The sequence below is a fragment of the Xyrauchen texanus genome, chromosome 26 (genome assembly GCF_025860055.1).
Source record: "Xyrauchen texanus isolate HMW12.3.18 chromosome 26, RBS_HiC_50CHRs, whole genome shotgun sequence".
Lineage (NCBI taxonomy): Eukaryota > Metazoa > Chordata > Actinopteri > Cypriniformes > Catostomidae > Xyrauchen > Xyrauchen texanus.
Genome location: NC_068301.1, coordinates 13,767,951 through 13,787,369, shown reverse-complemented (window position 1 = coordinate 13,787,369; position 19,419 = coordinate 13,767,951). Strand labels below are relative to the sequence as shown.

At 39.0% G+C, this 19,419-nt stretch overlaps 1 protein-coding gene across 4 annotated transcripts in view; it reads left to right on the top strand.

The window, feature by feature from the left end:
- Positions 1-59: 59 nt before the first annotated feature.
- LOC127619860 (protein argonaute-4) overlaps positions 60-19,419 on the top strand; it is a 38,034-nt gene continuing 18,674 nt past the window's right edge. For 2 of the 4 annotated variants that reach the window (XM_052092872.1, XM_052092871.1), the window contains exons 1-11: positions 60-230; positions 438-554; positions 13,545-13,716; positions 13,947-14,067; positions 14,255-14,436; positions 14,895-15,031; positions 15,135-15,269; positions 16,320-16,407; positions 16,879-17,026; positions 17,133-17,252; positions 17,345-17,506. In XM_052092872.1, coding sequence (XP_051948832.1) covers positions 212-230; positions 438-554; positions 13,545-13,716; positions 13,947-14,067; positions 14,255-14,436; positions 14,895-15,031; positions 15,135-15,269; positions 16,320-16,407; positions 16,879-17,026; positions 17,133-17,252; positions 17,345-17,506 — 1,401 coding nt within the window. In that variant the 5' untranslated portion in view covers positions 60-211. The remainder of the gene's footprint in view (positions 231-437; positions 555-13,544; positions 13,717-13,946; positions 14,068-14,254; positions 14,437-14,894; positions 15,032-15,134; positions 15,270-16,319; positions 16,408-16,878; positions 17,027-17,132; positions 17,253-17,344; positions 17,507-19,419) is intronic. The other 2 variants (XM_052092873.1, XM_052092874.1) reach the window with 2 other exon arrangements.

Below are 19,419 nucleotides of genomic sequence, written 5' to 3'. Positions count from 1 at the left end.
ACCAACCGGATCTCGCGTCCCCGCACATGCGCACTTGCAAATCCCATGGATCCGCTTTAAATCACTCAGAAGACAACGCAGGCAGAGCATAGCGCTGCACATCCTTCCATTTCTTAAATTAGCCACTTTAAGCTTCGAGATACCGCCACCAATTTCAGTGTCGGTACGGAGCCGCCAGGCCGGGACTGAGACGGAGAGAGAGCCCTCGGCCATGGAAGCGCTCGGACCCGGTAAGTGATCAAAATAAGCCAGTGTGACAGCGTAGTGCGGTCCGCGGCAGCGCGCTGGTTAGGCCTCGACGAAAAAAACGAAAACAATTACCCCGTGTCCGCTTTTCAAACCCATATTTGTGGCATAAACCTGTTGATAATCTTACCCTACCCCGGTGAAATTGCATTTGTGAGGCTAACAAGTGTGTTTATCACTCTGGATTGCAGTGTGTTTATCGAACCCAATCAGTGCGGAAGACAGGACGGCATTGTTTGCTGGTGGGGATTTAACCACACATCTTCCTTCCGTGTCGTCTCTTCACACGTCTGTTGTAATTGAACCAGGTATCGTAACTGCATCATGAATAACCAGTAAACACATAAAAATACATTTTCAGGGCATTTGTAGTTAGGAATCCAAAAATATCGTTATGGATGAGTTGCGCGAGCTCGAAAACTGAAATAGGCAAAGCTCACGTGCTGTGTACATAAGGGCTGGTCTGTTTGTCATTGTTGACGCTTTGTGTGATTCCCCATGTGCATTTGTTTATGCCTAAATGCTGACCATTCCACTGGATAACTGTTGCCAGGACTTCGCCCCACTGTCACGGACTTGGCTATATAATGCACAACAAACTGGCTGTAGTCATTGTAAGTGAATTCGTTAACTTCTGATAGGCTTTTCATCGATCCCTAGACCTTGACATGAAATCGTGATCTTGAATTATGATTTTTTTTTTTTTTTGTTATTTCGCTTTCACATTTTTTAAATTCTATTTCATTTGGAATTCAAGCTGCCACAGTGACTATTTGGCAACAAAGAACCTTCTTGGCAGTGGTTGGTGTTTTATAGCCAGATATTGTTTAGTAGAGATGGGCCACTACTTTTAAAATGAGGTAACTCATCATAATTTATGATACCAGTATTGTCAGATTTTATTGCTGATTTGAAATATGTTCTTTAATCGTAATCTTGACAAACTGTTTTTCTTTTTTTTTGCTTTTTGTTGTTGTTGAGATTTTGGTCTTTCTCCATTGAAGTAGATAGGAGCTGCACTGGCATGACTGGAAATAGCCTCCCAAAGATGGCCAACAGTGGACTGACTTGCTAGAAAGACTTTTATAGCCCCCTACTCTGCCTCATGCATGTGTTTTCGTGATTTGTGCTTGCAAAACCAACTATGCAGTGCTTTTGAAAGCATCTGATGTCTCCTCCACCTTGCCTCTTTTCTCAAAGGATGCTTTTCATTAACCTTGTAGGTCTTCTGGCTAATTATTTTTTATTCAACCAGCTTCGTGTGTAATAATGTTTGTTGACTGGACCAATGTGGAAACCTTTTAAACAAATAGATTTATTAGCACTTTGTTAGAGCACACTTAATAAGGGAACAATGGAAAGCATTGGCTGCATGCTGTAGCATTATGCTGTTTGACATTCTGATGATGTGTTTAGTCATGCAAAGTTTTTTTCAAGAATTACAATGTTTGTTGATGATAATTTTAAATCGTTACACAACCCTGAGCTCTCACACACTCAAGCTCTATATGGTTGTATTTGTTGACATTATTTGGGTGTAAGAGTCTTGTGGCCTCCAACATCAGTCTTGTGTTTTCAGGATTTTGATCTTCAATTCTGATTTAAAACTTACTACAGAAAGGTTTTATATTTTTAGATATGTTGTACTTTAAAAAAATAAATGTTGGGAATGTGTATGAGTAATTGGTTGGTCGAGTACTCGTTCAGCGTTTTAAATTTCTGACTAATAAAATCAATATTTGAATAATTAAATAAAATTTTCCTTTGCCTGCCGTGTGCAACAATGAAACCTACTTCTCTCACCTTATTTTTGCCATTACAACTGGATGCATGGCATTGTTAAAGGAATAGTTCACCAAAATACTAATTTAATGTAATTTTATTGCTTCAGAGGACTTTGAATGTTTCTATGTGTGAGTACAAATATTTTTTTTTGGTCATTTTTTAATCTAGATGTTATGCATGGTGCTAATATTTTCATAAGAAAAAAAATTGGTTTTAAGGTTGAACTTAAATTTGAGATTTCTTGTAATCTAGTTTTTGTGTTCAAGTACTCTCTTTGAGATGGTAAAGGCCTTTTCAGATGTGATGATGAGAGAAGAATCGCTGATGAATTGCCCAATGACACACGGATCAGCCACACCATTAAAACCACCTGCCTAATATTGTGCAGGTACCCCTCATGCCGCCAAATGGCAACAACCAACAATTGTGTTGTGAAGAATAGTACCTCATCTTTTCACGCAAAAAAGGCAGTTCTGTGGATAGAAATGCCTTGTTGATGTGAGAGGTCGACAGGGAATGGCCAGACTGGTTTGAACTGACAAAGTCTACGGTAACTCTGTTAACCGCTCTGTACAAGTGTGGTGAGAAGTATATAATCTCAGAATGCTATTCTGAGATGCGAGTTGCCGCTGATTTGGTGGCACTAGGGCAGTGCTTCTCAATTATTTTCTGTTACGCCCCCCCAGGAAGAAGTAAACATTTCGTGCCCCCAACTCTCCGCCGCGACTGTAAATAGTATCATTTGTCTATAAAATTGTTATAAGTACACCTCTGCATAACATTGTATCCTTATTAACATAAAAAAAGAAATATAGATCAACTTACAACAAAGAATAACATTATTAACATTGTTTTTTAGTCTGTAACAGAAAAGACTTAAAGTGCATCAATTTGCCTGAAATAAAAAAAAATGCAATCCTTATTTAAACTGTAAAAATGTTTTGACCATTTGATACAATTTTTAATTTTTTTTTATATAATCAATAAATAATAATAAATTCAAATTGATCAGCAACATTAACTCAGGAGCACAATATATAAAACACTCTGACCTATAAAACAAAAATGAATAAAACAATTTGTGCTGATTTTGTATTTTTATCAAAATGAGGAAGTCAGGATTAATGGCTACTATGAGCACGGTTTGCTGAAGTAGCATTCACAAAGCGGGACGATTGTTGACAATATTCGGCACGTTTTCGCTGAAAAAACTCAAGTGGCTTATCAGCGTGATTGGGGTGTAATGTCTTTAAGTGACGCTTAATTTATTTGGCTTCATGCTGTCCGCTGCCAACATTTTTAGACACAGTAAACATACCATTCGTATACATAACATAACATTCCTCGTCTCCCAACGTAGTCACAGTGAAGCCAAGCTCTACATACGCTTCGTCATATTTGCTCGTCTTAGCTTTCGGGAGACTTATGTTTTTCTCATTATCTCCGTCTTTCTCCGCCTTTCTTTTAATCCCCGTTAAATATTTTTCCATGGTGTCTCACGGGTTTGTTATTTGCACTTCATATCTCCTGATCTGTGCTGTGTGTTGTTCTTCGTTGCAAAAAAAGCATGTTCCCCGGGGTCACACGCGCCCCCCCCTGGCATCGCTCCGAGCCCCCTCAGGGGGGCGCGCCCCACTATTTGACAAGCACTGCACTAGGGGGACTTGTACAATATTAAGCAGGTGATATTAATGTTGTGGCTGATCGGTGTAAAGGGACATTCACGCCTCTACAATAGGTGGCGCTGATCGACAGTCAATTTTACCCCTGTACAGTACGTGGTGCAGCGCACCTTTCTGCTGGTCTGCCTTCCACGTCACTGATGAGAAGAACTACTTGACAAGTTTGCAAAATAATCATGGATTCACATAATGAAAGAATTGATTTCTAGAGCGGTCAGAAAAAAATCGTTTCGGCGATTCATACTCGAACGATTCTGAAACGATTATCAAAAGAATCAAGAACGATTCTGAATCTACTGTTTGCAGACCAGCTGTATCAAACGCATGACCATTTGTGCCCGAATGAAACAACGATCCCGAAATTCTGTCACAATCCCACGCAAATTGCAATGGATAGTTTATTCGAGATTAAGAAGTCAACAAACAACATGAAAGACGAGCTTGCACCCATAATTGCACTGATTTGCACACAACGGGGGACAATTTTCTATACTCTTTCACGCTCTCCATTTCATTGGCTTTTGTAATTGCCGGTAACTCGTTTGTCAGGACAGAACGCAAACCTGATTATAAAGGTTTTATCTTCTACTTGCAGATAAAACAGTGCATACAGGAAGCTTGATACATTTCTGAAGCAACATCTGCTCAATTTAAACCGCTTTAATATCACCTGTGCAGGTGAGGAGAGAAGCTGACAGCTGCGCTCTCATAGAAGCAGATATATCACTCGTTCTGGACCAGAAAATTCCATTTGTGCTTAAAAATGAAAGGGAATAGCATGGCATACTATTAAATGATTTACAATGCTTCAAATAATAATATAATCAGTTGAAGTAATAGTATTCAGTGTGTTTTGATGGAGAACCAATATTTTTTTGTGCATTGAAGAGATTTATTTTTTATAAGATTCTAAAGAAAGAAACTGAAAAAGAAAGATATTGAAGGACAAGATGCATCGTGATGCATCGAATCCTTTATAATCGAATCGTTACACTTTGAATCGTAATCTAATCCTTTGACCAGTGAAGATTCACACCTCTACTGATTACTTTAAAAGCTGCAGCAAGTTTTTTTTTGTTGATGATTAAACATTCAAGACACTGTCTCAAACTTTGTTTGCCTGCAGGACAGTCGATTGACAGTATGAACATGTACACCACAGTCTGAGGGGTGATTAGAAAGAATCAAGTGTGTAGAATAAAATTAACTGTTAAAACAAATGTTATCAATTAAAACAATACTGATAATATGCCTTTGCCATGCACAACTACTAGTGTTCTGTACATTATATTAAATCACTGACCCATTATTAAATACTTTCACTGCGGCCAAAAGTTTGGATTTCGCTGTTTCAGAAGGAGATTGTTACTTAAATTCACCAAAATGGCATTCAGCTGTTCACAATGTATAGTTGGGACATTGCTGATGTAAAAAAAAATAAAACAGCACATCACAATTTGAAAAAAATAAATAAATCATTTTTGATCAAATCTAAACAGACCCCATTTCCAGCAGCTATCACTCCAACACCTTATACTTGTTCTCATGCTAAATTGCTAATTTGGTAATAGAAAATCACTTGCTATTTATATCAAACACAGTTGAAAGCTATTTGGTTTGTTAAATTAAGCTTAACATTTTCTTTGTGTTTGGTTTTGAGTTGCCACAGTATGCAATAGACTGCCATGTCTTAAGGTCAATATTAGGTCAGAAATGGCAAAAAAGAAACCGCTTTCTAGAAAGTTGTCTGTCAATCATTGTTTTGAGGAATGAAGGCTATACAATGCTTGAAATGGCCAAAAACTGAAGATTTCATACAAAGGTGTACACTACAGTCTTCAAATACAAAAAACAACTAGCTCTAACAAGGACAGAAAGAGATTTGGAAGGCCAGATGTACAACTAAACAAGAGGATATGTACATCAGAGTCTCTAGCTTGAGATATAGACACCCCACATGCCCTCAGCTGACAGCTTCATTGAATTCTACCTGCTCAACACCAGTCTCATGTACAAAAGACTCAGGGGTGCAGGCCTTATGGGAAGAATTGCAAAGAAAAAGCCACTTTTGAAACAGAAAAGGTTATAGTGGGCAAAGAAACACAGACAACAGATAATTGGAAAAGGGTGTTATGAATCTTAACTCCATTGAGCATTTGTTGGATCAGCTAGAATGTAAGGTGTGTAAGAAGTGCCTGACAAGACAGCCACATCTATGGCAAGTGCTACAAGAATTGTGTGGTGAGATGTCACCTGAGTATCTGGACAAATTGACAGCTAGAATGCCAAGGATCTGTAAAGCTGTCATTGCTGCACATAGAGGATTTTTTTGATGAGAACACCTTGTAGTTTAAGAAGTTCTAAAAATGTTTTTCAAATTATAATTTTTAAAGTTATTAATGTCCTGAATATACATTATGATCAGTTGAAGGCCACTTTGGTCAATAAAAGTACCTATTTCTTTCCATAAGAGCAAAAGTTGTACATTAATCCAAACTTTTGGCCACCAGTGTAACTGTTAACAATAGCACACCAATAACAATTACATAAATTTGTGGACAAACCGCAAGGTTTTTTTGTATACAAAGACACTTTGATAAAAAGACAAATACACACCGTAAAAAACAACCTTGTCGATATGCATATGTTCGCCCCAGGTGTGAATAGCTCCTTAAGAATCCATTTTTTCGATTCAATATTTTAATTGCGGTGTGACATTTGCATTTGGTGTGAAAGGCCTTAAGGGTGAGTAGATGATGAGAGAATTAAAAACATTTTTGTGAAATATTCCCTTTAATCCAGTGTGCTGGGAACATGGGTCCTGCACATAGTGTTATGTCTAGCATCCTCCTGTGTAAAGGCCAAAGTTGACTTCAGTTACCCGCATTGCTAATCGCTTCGCGGACAGTATGTGTGACACATTTCCTCATCAACAGAGTCTAAGCGGACTCCTTGTGCAGCCCAGATTATCTCAACAGGCTGACAGTCCTCGTCTGTGTGCATTGTGGGCGCATGAGCCTGCCATTGACAAATACTAAAATAGTATCACAAAGCAGTGGTAGTGCGAATGCATTTGAATTCACTCGCAGTAAAAAGAGTATACTTTGAAAGGCGATGCAGTCCGATCCGGAATGCGAAAAACTAATTATACCTGGGCCTTAATCCAGGTGATCTGCCTGTGTCATGGGACTCTTGTCATTGCTGAGTCATCACTTCGTTCAGATGCCCCTCAGTTTAAGCCTATCTTGCCATTTAGCCTGCTGAGCTCATGGCTCGACACATTTAGCCCAAAAAGCGATCCAGTGCCCATTTGTTCACGGGTTGCCTTACCCATAACTCGATAGGAAACATAAGGATACCACAGGAAGCCCAGACACTATTATGAGTGCCGTGAGACACTGATTGCAGACTTAAGGTAATAGCTGCCCACTTCCAGCATTCTGTCTGCCAATTGTGTCTGACACCCCATCCTGGTGTGAAACCTAACAGCTGAGTGGCCTATATATAGAGCCCTTGCTGTTTTTGATGAATGCTGGGGACTTTATGCCTGTTCCCCCATACTAATGGGGTTTGTGCTGTAGTTGTCTGTATGATCGGAGCTCTTTATTTGAAGCATTTGAAGGAGGGGGAGCAATAGGCAGACAATACATGGAATGGTCAGGAGAGCGGTTTAGAGGCTCCCAATTGTTGTTCTGCTGCTTGGCTTGCTAACTGGAGCATGTAGGTCTGTGAGGGGCTTGGACCCCTGCAAACAACACAGCGGTTTGTCATGGTCACTCACGCTAGAGCTGCATGATTAATCTTTAAAAGATTATGATCTCGATTCAGACACCCTCGAAACAGACACCAATCTCATTTCTAAATGACAATGATTCTGCATTGTATATTAACATTCCAGTAGGGCTGCAACTAACTTAATCTAATGATTATTAGAACAATTATTGCAATGATTATATTGCCAATTTTCCTCACGTTAAGAAATGCACAGTGACACATATACTGTGTTATGATACAATAAGTCACGAGCCATCATGTTATAATCTAGCTGCATTAAGCGTGCATGCTCAAGGGATGAACTTTTCTGTGTGTGTGTGTGTGTGTGTGTGTGTGTGTGTGTGTGTGTGTGTGTGTGTGTGTGTGTGTGTGTATATACACACACACAACAACAACAGTTTTAGTGGTTTGAGTGAACCACACTTTTATATCCAGTTTCCTTTTCAAAAGAGTTTATACAAAGTACATATTACATCCTGCTTAAATGTCCCTGTTTGTTTGGACAATTTTATTTTCGTGAAAATTCGTATGTTCTTATTTATTGTTCTATTTTATTTAGGTGTAATATTGAGAAAATAACAAGTTTTCAGTAATGCAAAGATATTTAAGTTTGTAAAAATATTTTTATTTGAAAACACTGTGGATTTATAGTTGTTGTTGCTAGTTTGTATGTTTGTCTTGAGAAATACACATTTCAGCATTATCAGTAATCTATTTGTGCATTTTCCTTGATAACCAAGCAAGTTGACTCATGATACCATTTGTTTATTATATCGCATATCGCAATATTATCCTCAATCGCAATATGACTTTTTCCCCAAATCGTGCAGCCCTAATAAACACTGAAGGCCTCATTGTTCTAATTTAAATTGTTAATATTTATTAAAAAACAAACTTTGTAAAATAAGTGTTTTATTGCATATTTGCTTACAAGTGAATACCAAGTTAACATAGAACTGTTAATGAAGCTTTTTTTCTGCTCTTTTTGCTTTTTACTTGGCATGTGAGAAATCGGTTAAATCGTTTTTTTTTTTTTAATAATCGCAGTGCATTCGTTGCATCCCCTTGTGGACTTGGGATATTTTTAATGTATATATTTGATTAACAACTTTTTTGCATAGGTTGAAGCGGAGAACATTTTGTCAGAACCTCTAGTAAATTTTTACTTTTAATATAAATTGAATACCCTTAGGTCCAGGTTTTGTAAATCACTGAAGCTTTTTTATTCAGAATTGGGAGAGAATCGTGATCTTTATTCTAACCAAAAAAATCATGATTCTCAATTTATCTAGAATCATGCAGCTGTCACACTGATGGGGCCAAGTATCATCCCCCAGTACGTTCCCTGGATTATACATTTTGCAATAAGTGAAGAATCTTAACTTGGTCTTTTGCATATCCTCAGGTTGTTCCTGCTTATAGAAGTGTCTAATATGATGGAAATTTATGGAAGGTTTTGATATCAAATTTGGCATTTCAAAGTATTACAGTATAAGGTTGCGCGGTACTAAAGAAATATTGAGACACCAAAACATTTACAACTGTACAAGATCAACTTGTTCATTTCAGTACCATAGTAAAGTATGCTTATATTAGCATATTGTAATGTTTTTTAATGAGTTTTGAGATGAAATCAAAGACCATTTGAAAATTATTATAAAAGTCTCTATGGCCAAGTGTGATCATTAAACAGCAGAAGGATGTTGTTTATTTAAATAATATACAGTCACATGCACTGTGCGCCACAGAATGAATGAGAGGTGCCTCTATGCTTTGCCATCTCCTTCACACACACAAGCAGGCGTGCACACAAACGCAACACGCACTAATAATGCTTGATTTTCATGCAGTGTGTCCAATAGCATCCAGCTGCAGAGCAGTGTATTTTCACCTTTGCAGTTTTCAGAGATTTCAGTTCACGAGTCGCGGGAAGCTTGATATTATGAACCCTTCACAAACAGCAAGAACTTCAAAGGTCTTTCAAAATAAAAGTCCAGCTGAAATAAGCGCTCCATTCAACCACATGCATGAAATTGAAGACATTGCGACAGAAAAATAATATGGTATAAAAGTGAAATTGTAGTCGCAATAAGACTCTTAATAACAATAATAATACTATTAAATGGTTATATTATTATTTGTAAGCAATATCACAAAAGCTAGTGCACTGAATTTTTAATTTGCAAAGTTCAAACCTGGCAGTTGACAAAAGTGCATTCCATTTTAAACTAAACGGCGTAAAATTATAAAACCAAAAGGATCTCAAGTAAAGAAAGTAAAATGAGAAACACTTTAATAGACATTTTGTTGTTGAAAGGTATACTGATGACCTAGTACTACCACTAGAGATGTAATTGTATGGAAATTTCATATCACTGTTATCGTGACCAAAACTATCACAGTTATTAGTATTATCACGGTATTGTTAAAATATGCTGAAAATGTAAAAAAAAAAAAGTACTGATACACACACTGAAATAATTTAAACAGGTATTTTATTTGAAAATCAAGGGAATAGCAAATTAAGTATAATAATAATAATTATTATTATTATTATTGGTGTGGTTGCATTATTATTATTACTGGTGTGGTTGCATTATTATATTATTAAATTACACATTTTAAATTATGAAAATATGTGGTTGGGTGACTAAACTACACAACATGTTATTACATAGCTTTCTGAAATTCTTGATTCTGGTCGCTCATCCTGAAGCTCTGGCTTTTTCATGTCTCACACTCTACTTTTCATATAAACACAACTGGTGCCATCGTGCGTCTCTTTTATAGTTCCATCCATCCATCCATCTTCAACCGCTTATCCGAAGTCGGGTCGCGGGGGCAGCTGCTCCAGCAGGGGGCCCCAAACTTCCCTATCCCGAGCCACATTAACCAGCTCTGACTGGGCGACCCCGAGGCGTTCCCAGGCCAGTGTGGAGATGTAATCTCTCCACCTAGTCCTGGGTCTTCCCCGAGGCCTCCTCCCAGCTGGACGTGCCTGAAACACCTCCCTAGGGAGGCGGCCAGGGGGCACCCTTACCAGATGCCCAAACCACCTCAACTGACTCCTTTCAACGCAAAGGAGCAGCGGCTCTACTCCGAGCTCCTCACGGATTACTGAGCTCCTCACCCTATCTCTAAGGGAGAAGCCCGCCACCCTTCTGAGGAAGCCCATTTCGGCCGCTTGTACTCGCTGACCTAGTTCTTTCGGTCATGACCCAACCTTCATGACCATAGGTGAGGGTAGGAACAAAAATTGACCGGTAGATCGAGAGCTTTGCCTTTCGGCTCAGCTCTCTTTTCGTGACAACGGTGCGATAGAGCGAGTGCAATACCGCCCCTGCTGCCCCGATTCTCCGGCCAACCTCCCGCTCCATTGTCCCCTCACTCGTGAACAAGACCCCGAGGTACTTGAACTCCTTCACTTGAGGCAAAACCTCATTCCCTACCTGGAGTACGCACTCCATCGGTTTCCTGCTGAGAACCATGGCCTCAGATTTAGAGGTGCTAATCCTCATCCCAGCTGCTTCACACTCGACTGCCAAGCGATCCAGTGAGAGCTGAAGGTCACGGACCGATGATGACATGAAGACAACATCATCTGCAAAAAGCAGCGATGAGATCCCCAGCCCACCGAACCGCACACCTTCCCCACCCGACTACGCCTCGATATCCTGTCCATGAATATCACAAACAGGATTGGTGACAAAGCGCAGCCTTGGCGGAGACCAACCCCCACATGGAATGAACTCGACTTTGTGCCGAGGACCCGGACACAGCCCTCGCTTTGGACGTACAGGGATTGGATCGCCCTAAGAAGGGACCCCCCACCCCGTACTCCCGCAGCACCTCCCACAGTCTCTCCCGGGGGACCCGGTCATACGCCTTCTCCAGATCCACAAAACACATGTAGACCGGATGGGCATACTCCCAGGCCCCCTCCAGGATCCTTGCGAGAGTAAAGATCTGGTCCGTCGTTCCACGGCCAGGACGAAAACCGCGAAACGAAAAACTATATCTTTTATAGTTATTGTATTGAAAATGAAATCGGAGGACTTCAGTATTTGTATTGGATGATTATTTTGTAGACTGCAACCGATTTATAAAGTAGTTAAAGAACAGCTAAAATTTTAAAACATTCATCTCAAATCACTATTTCATGTCCCCGTAATTATTTGACAAGCCGTGTATTAGTGGTGTAAATGTACATTTAAATTTGGCTTGTATTTGATATTTGTTACTGTCTTGTTTGTTTTTGCTCAAAGTAATGCACTTGCTAGGAACTTTTTCTTTGCGGAAGCTTGAGTTTTTTACAAGTGAGAAGAAATTATTTCAACCCAAATAAATATTGTGTCCAACTATTTACTTTTTCCTCATACTTTTCCCCAACTCATGCACTGAGCTAAAAGTTAATTTACCTTGCATGCACCATAAAGTGATGGATGGATGGATGGATGGATGGATTGGACACGTTGCCCCGTTTCGCTCAACTTTCCTCTTGCAAGCTCTGCAGACAGGGTTACCATCTTCTAATTTCCCCTCAGTATTCTTATAAAATCCAAAATATGACCACACTTCTCATTTGTTTTTCTTGGAAGGTTGGAAATTCTCCCGAGCACTGTCATTGACTTCCGCCATGTTTTCACACAAATAAAAACTACAATAACAATGTTGCATGTTGCGCCCATGCATCAGGCTCATGCTGGGTGTGTATGGACAGCATTTACCATGAGTTTTACAAATCATGATAATCGCACACTGTTTTAATAATTAAATGTGACACAGTAATGTTAATCATCAGGGAATTTTATCATGGTTTACCGTGAAACCGGTAACGTTTCATCTGTAACTACCACAGTACTTAAGCTTCTAAATACCAGTGGTATCACAGAACGGGGGGATCTTGAGATGTGCTTTTTGAAATTGAACTCCTGTCTTGACACCGCTTTTTAAAACGTTTTACTTATGCAGCAAGACGCTGATAAGAGAGCAAGTTGGGACAGCCAAAGACCTCCTAAGTCATTGCCAGTACTTGGCACACATGTAAAAAATGTTAATACACCATTTTGACATTTGAATATGCATTTTTCAATTTGATGAATATTCAAATTTACGTTTTTTACTTGACAGCCTTGGAGTACTGCACTTTTATTGATAGCAGAATGCATAATCAAATTAGCCAAAATATTAAATAAACAAACATGCAAGGGGCAAGGGATTTGAAGAACATTGTGAAGGTTGGGCGTTCTGTGCATTCTTCAGAAATCTTTGTAGCTGAGCCATGTGCACACAGATTCTATGTGGGTGTACTTATGAGTTAGTGTTCTAGAAGGCAAAGGTTTCAGTCACAAACAACCTTCATAAGGGTTGTGTGGGTAGTGCCTGCATAGACCCAAAATGCATAGCCCTTCCCCCAAATTACCCTGCTGCTGTCTGTCTGCAATGGACACACGGTCCTTTGTTTGGATGGTTTGTGTGGGGCAGCCTGGGCTGGGACAAAAATTGTCCGTTATTGTTGCATTTTGTTGTATTGTTTTTTTCTCCATTGGTGGGTTAAAGGTCAAGGACCTTTAAGTTATTGGTGTTGTCATTGACTGTGTTTCCCTGTTCATCAATCTGAAAGCCTGATATTCACCCTATTGTGATTTTCATGAAAGAAAAGGGCATATCAGAGTATGGTAGATGTCAACTCTAAATCTGCAGGCGCTACAGAGACATTAAGTGAAATGAATATTTAAGCCATTTGTCTTCATTAAAGCTAATATGTCAGTTTTTTTTTATATAAAAAAATGCAGAGACAAAAATAAGCAATTTGATTAATGATTTCCACAAAGCTTTATTACTGTGGCTCAGTGGTGCCATTTGAACTTTGTTCTGTTTGAGTGTCCCAATAGCAACACTCTGTGTCAGTTTTGTCTAACCAATGGCAGACAGGGGAAGCAGTCTGAAAACAATATTTAGTTTAACAATTCTGTTTGGTGGTGCAGAAATGTTTAGACTTCAGCTCTAAGAAAAAGTGTCTTCTAATTTTCTTCTGAATTAATGCGTTTCTTTCAGGCCCGCCTGCCCCTACCTCCCTCTTCCAGCCACCACGCCGACCTGGCTTGGGTACGGTGGGGAAGCCGATTCGCCTGCTGGCCAATCACTTCCAGGTGCAGATCCCCAAGATCGATGTTTACCATTATGACATTGACATCAAGCCTGAAAAGCGACCTCGAAGGGTCAACAGGTGAGTGGGCTAAAGATGGTTTAAATGATGCTTAAAGTATATAGGAGTTATGGTCCTTTTCAAACAAGATACATTTTATACATCGTTAAAATACGTACAGCTGTCAAATAACATACAGTCTTTGAGTGCATTAATATGGCGAAACAAACCGTTGTATGTTTGAAACATTGCAGATTCTGAAAAATAGACCTATGAATCTGTTTACAATCTCTGAATGTATTTTATTTCAGAGAGGTGGTAGATACAATGGTGAGACATTTTAAGATGCAGATCTTTGGGGACAGCCAACCTGGTTATGATGGCAAGAGGAATATGTATACTGCTCACCCGCTACCCATTGGGAGAGACAGGGTAAAGAAAGCATGAACACATGTTTGATATGTGCAGGAAATTCAACTTCAAGTGTTCCAAATGTCTAAACATTGTAGTAAAAGAAGAGATGTTCAATGGTCTTTACAAAAAAACTTTTTTCTGAAATGCTAAAAATGTATTGTGTATTTGTATGTAATAAGTTTCATGTTCTTGCCGTGTGATGCAGGTGGATCTGGAGGTAACATTGCCAGGTGAGGGGAAGGATCAGACCTTCAAGGTGTCTCTGCAGTGGGTGTCAGTGGTGAGTCTGCAGTTGCTTTTGGAAGCTCTGTCTGGTCACCTGAATGAGGTTCCTGAGGACTCTGTACAAGCTTTGGATGTCATCACTCGCCACCTGCCCTCCATGCGGTAAGCCACAGTCTTTGTCTTTTTGCGATATAATGCACTTTTCTTTTTTTTTGCCTTAAAGGAATAGTTCATCCAAAAATGGTTACTCACCCTCATGTTGTTCCTTTCTTCCATAGAACACAAAAGATGTTGGGCAGAATGACAGCCTCATTCACTTTCATTGTAAGGAAAAATATTCTATGAAAGTGAATGGTGATTGAGGCTGTCAGTCTGTAACATTCTGCCTAACATCTCCTTTTGTGTTCCATGGAAGAAAGTCATGGGGGTTTGGAACAACATGAAGGCGAGTAACCAAAATAATTTTTGGTGAACTCCCTTTAATTGAGATCTTTCTACTTTGTGAATGACTATACACAATTTCCTCCATATCTTTGTATGGCATTTGTGTTTATTTGTCTAAACTCCATTTTAAATCATGCAGAAAATGACCTACTGAACATTCACATCTTTTGATACAGATACACTCCCGTAGGTCGTTCCTTCTTCTCTCCACCAGAGGGGTACTATCACCCGCTGGGAGGTGGGAGGGAGGTGTGGTTTGGCTTCCATCAGTCTGTCCGTCCAGCAATGTGGAACATGATGCTCAATATAGATGGTATGAGTTTTGTCTTCAGAACTCCTATTCTTCTGTATGTGTTTCTATGTATTTTGAGAATATGCCCAAGTTCAGCTCTACTTTTTATTTTCACATGCTTCAGTGTCTGCCACAGCCTTCTACCGAGCCCAGCCCGTCATTGAGTTTATGTGTGAAGTTTTGGACATCCAGAACATCAACGAGCAGACCAAGCCTCTCACAGATTCCCAACGTGTCAAGTTCACAAAGGAGATCCGAGGTGAGGATGAGGGCAAGTTATTGTATGGTCATGGGTTTGCATTATTCTTTTTTTTATATATGTTTATAGTCAACTTGTCAAGCCCATTAGTCGAGTCGAATTCGACCAGTCGTGACCTCATGGATGGAATAAACATCAACCATTTTGTTACCCCCTTGTAAGCACCTTTTTATTAGAAGTGTGGAAAAATAGGTAGGCATTTGTTGAGAATCCAGCAGGGTTCTTGATGTTTGTGCTCCAGAGACAGGAGAGCAAAGAACAGAATCCCATGCAGCTTCTCTTGATATTGCAGAGCAGACCACAAAACCAAAGTGATCCATTTGAATTCTACAATTTTCTGTTTCTGAAACCGCTAGAGAGCCCGACATTCTAACGACTACTGCAGAGGAAAACCACTACAACACTGTGTCATGCGGCAAAATAAAGTGTTTTTAAACCACATCACCCTTACTAATATTTTGTTCAAATGATGTTTGATATTAGGAAACAAACAAGCAATGTTTGCCTTCAGATATTCTCTATAAAGATGACTAAAATCATTAAAAAAAACAGTATATTCTTTGTTGATGCTGATTTTCTTTAGGAAAGTTTATAGTAATAATATTGGTCAACAACATATTTGACTTAAATTTGGCAAGATGTCAAATTTAGCATTATGGTTAGGTTAATTTAAAACCAAGTTGTAACTATTATAATGATTTTTTTTTACCATGTTCCAAATAAAGCGAATGTGGTATCAGAGGAAGTAGTTTTCATTTTTTAAATATTTAATTCACAGACTGGATTATCCAAAAGTAGGCATTACAATAGGGTTATTTAATATACAAACCAATTTTTATTGATTTTCCAGATTTTTTTTTCTTTTACTATATTGTGATTTATATGGTATGTCATTAATTATGATTTGAAATTACTGGTCATGATATAAGATTTTGGTCATATGGCCCACCCCTGTTAGAAAGTAATTTTCACCAATTCAACAAATTTCCTCCTCTGGTTATCTAACAGATTATCTAAATTGATAAAGAGTTTTGTGTGTGTTTTGAGCAGGACTGAAAGTGGAGGTCACACATTGTGGTCAAATGAAGAGGAAGTATCGTGTGTGCAATGTAACACGTCGTCCAGCCAGCCATCAGACGTTAGTGCTTTTTTTTTTCTACATTTTATAGGAATTCACCCAAAAATTAAAGTTTCTTCATAATTTACTCACCCTCAATATCTCGTTATTGCATTGAAAAAGGAATAACTCGTTATGTTATTGTATTGTATTTTTAATACAATAGCAGGTGATAGCGACTCCCTTCAAAGCTTAATAAAGTACCCAAATGTATAATAAAATAATCCATGCATCCCATGCAGCATATTCCAAATTTTCTGAAGGCATATGATAGATTTAGATGAGAAACAACCTGAAATGTAAATAATGTCTGTTGAAAGAAGCTCATTCACAGTGGCATGTGATTGTATGAGTATTGAACAACATGAGGGTGTTTAAGTAATGACAGAATTTTCATTTTTGTTGTGTCTTTAAAAAGTCTTTAAACTATGTAGTCCTTGATGCATCCAACAGTTTGTTGCAATGCCTGTTATTTTCTGTCTATTCCTGCAGATTTCCTTTGCAGCTCGAGAACGGACAAGCTATGGAGTGCACAGTTGCACAGTATTTCAAGCAAAAGTACAGCCTGCAACTCAAATACCCCCATCTGCCCTGCCTCCAGGTGGGGCAGGAACAGAAGCACACCTACTTGCCCCTTGAGGTGAGAGCCCCATCATATGAAGAGTTTCCCCAACTCTCACATTTTCCATTATTGTGTAAACAACTGCATTGCATATGTAATGACTTTTGATCTGTTCTCCATAAAGGTTTGTAATATTGTGGCAGGACAGCGTTGTATAAAGAAACTAACAGATAATCAGACCTCCACAATGATCAAAGCTACGGCCCGCTCCGCCCCAGACCGACAGGAAGAGATCAGCAGACTTGTAAGTGACCTAGACACAATGAAAGTGAAATTTGTTGATTTGTAATGTAACTTGAGTGTTTTCACCATTAAAGCCCATTTAAACCCTTTCAGGTCAAGAGCAACAGCATGGTGGGCGGGCCCGACCCTTACCTGAAAGAGTTTGGCATCGTAGTGCACAACGACATGACCGAGGTGACCGGGCGGGTCCTCCCAGCGCCCATGCTTCAATATGGGGGCCGGGTGAGTACAGACACTGGGAGGGACTGTAGCAGGGTGAGTACTGGGGCTCGGGTGCAGGGTGAGTACGGGTGGGCTGGGATCAATGGCATGTGTGGTGCATGGCTGTGTGTGTGAGTCTCGTGGTGGGATGAATGGACTAACCAAGAGAATGATGATCAGACTCCACTGCTGTGTTTCAGTCAAGTCTTATACATGACTGCAACCGCAGTTTTGGCATAATATTTGTTGATCGGATCATTGAGAACCTCGCTAAATACCACACACATATCTTAATTCTACAAAGTTTGTTAGTGCTTAAGACTACAACAGAATAATGATCCATAGATATGCATCTTAATTATTTAAACTTGTGCAAATGGAGCTTTTAAGGTGTTTCTGATCCCTGAAGCCCATATATTATTGTACATCATGCTTTTCACCATTGACATCTGCCAATAGAGTCTTATCTTCATTCCAATGAAATTACAGTCTCTTGAAGGATTGCCCCTCTCTTGGCAAATGGTACAATTTGATATGCAATATTTTTTTTTAACTCTTATTGAAGATAAATTGGTGTATGTAAAAAATATCTGCAACCTTTACTAATTGTTAATTCGGGCAGTGAAAAGATTATTTTAATTGTAACTAATTGATTTAATCTCGCTTTTTTTTTTTTTTTTTGTTTGCTTGCCATGAATGCTTTTTAAATGAAATGTTAATTACTTACTGTTGTAACCCTAACACTATGATGCTCCAGTCTTCGGGACCTTTTCTATTGTCTTATTTTGGTTACCTATATGTAATTGAGCCTTGTAGTGATTATATAAAAGAAACTCAATCGGTGTAAATTATGCTCTAACATTGATTGCTGAGAGCATGAGATGTATCCAAGTCCGATATTGACACAGAATGGTTTAGTCTGCCATAACACCAAAAATAAAGAGTGCCATGGATTTATTGGCAGTACTAATTTTAAAACCAGCATCCGACCAGCATTAAAAACCAACCATCAGCTTTGCTCATGATTTCCTGATTTACTCGTCATGTCACAATGTAGAACTGTGTTACTGACTGTGAATCTTTAAAGGGGTCATGACATGGGGTTTTTTATTGTATTATTATGTTCCCTTAGGTGCAATTATAGTATTAATATATTTTTTTTTAAGAAAAACTTTTAAAATCTAGTGATTTATGACCTTTTCCCACCCTGTTTCTCATCCTCTGATTCAAACAGTCTGTTTTGGGAGCGTTTTCCATTTAAGACTTCAGTGTTAACGCCCACTGTTATGATTGGCTAACGTCAGTGCCTATGTATCAATTATTGGCGCTCCCAGCCAGAACAATATGCAAGTAAGCTAAGTAAAAACACTGTGATTATTCATAATGAATGAAATTGCGCTTTAAAAAGTAGTTTAAAGTTTAAAATAGATTACTTACAGTTTGCGTCGTCGTTGTTCCCAGAATAGTCGGCACGGACTTATCTTTGAGCAACAGTTTTCTGGCAAAGCCAGCATCATATTGAGATTTGTTCTCAAAACAGTCATCCTTAAAATGTACAGAACAAGCGCTTAAGTTAACACTGCCGTGACTGGGGCGTCCGCAAAAAATAAACTGCATCCATTTTTCCCTGGCGTCTGGATCTTTCGGCAGCTTATTCAGAGGTTTTGTTTGACCACAGCCAGGAACAGCACATCTGTGTGGCATCGTAATTTTCCTGTGCACAAGTAGTCTCTGTCAGAGCTCGCTGTCCATCGACTGAACACTTGTGAGGCGCACGGCGATACTGAAATGAGCGTAGTTATCTTGTGCTGGAGGCGGTCATATGCAAACGCTGGTACGTCACTTCTAACCGTCACGTCACTTCTAACCATGAATCCAGAACGAGCTGTATTTTGAGCTTGATTAAATAAATGATTCGTTTAGAATGGGGAGGACGTCTTAAAATATTAAACTTGCAGGACGTTTTA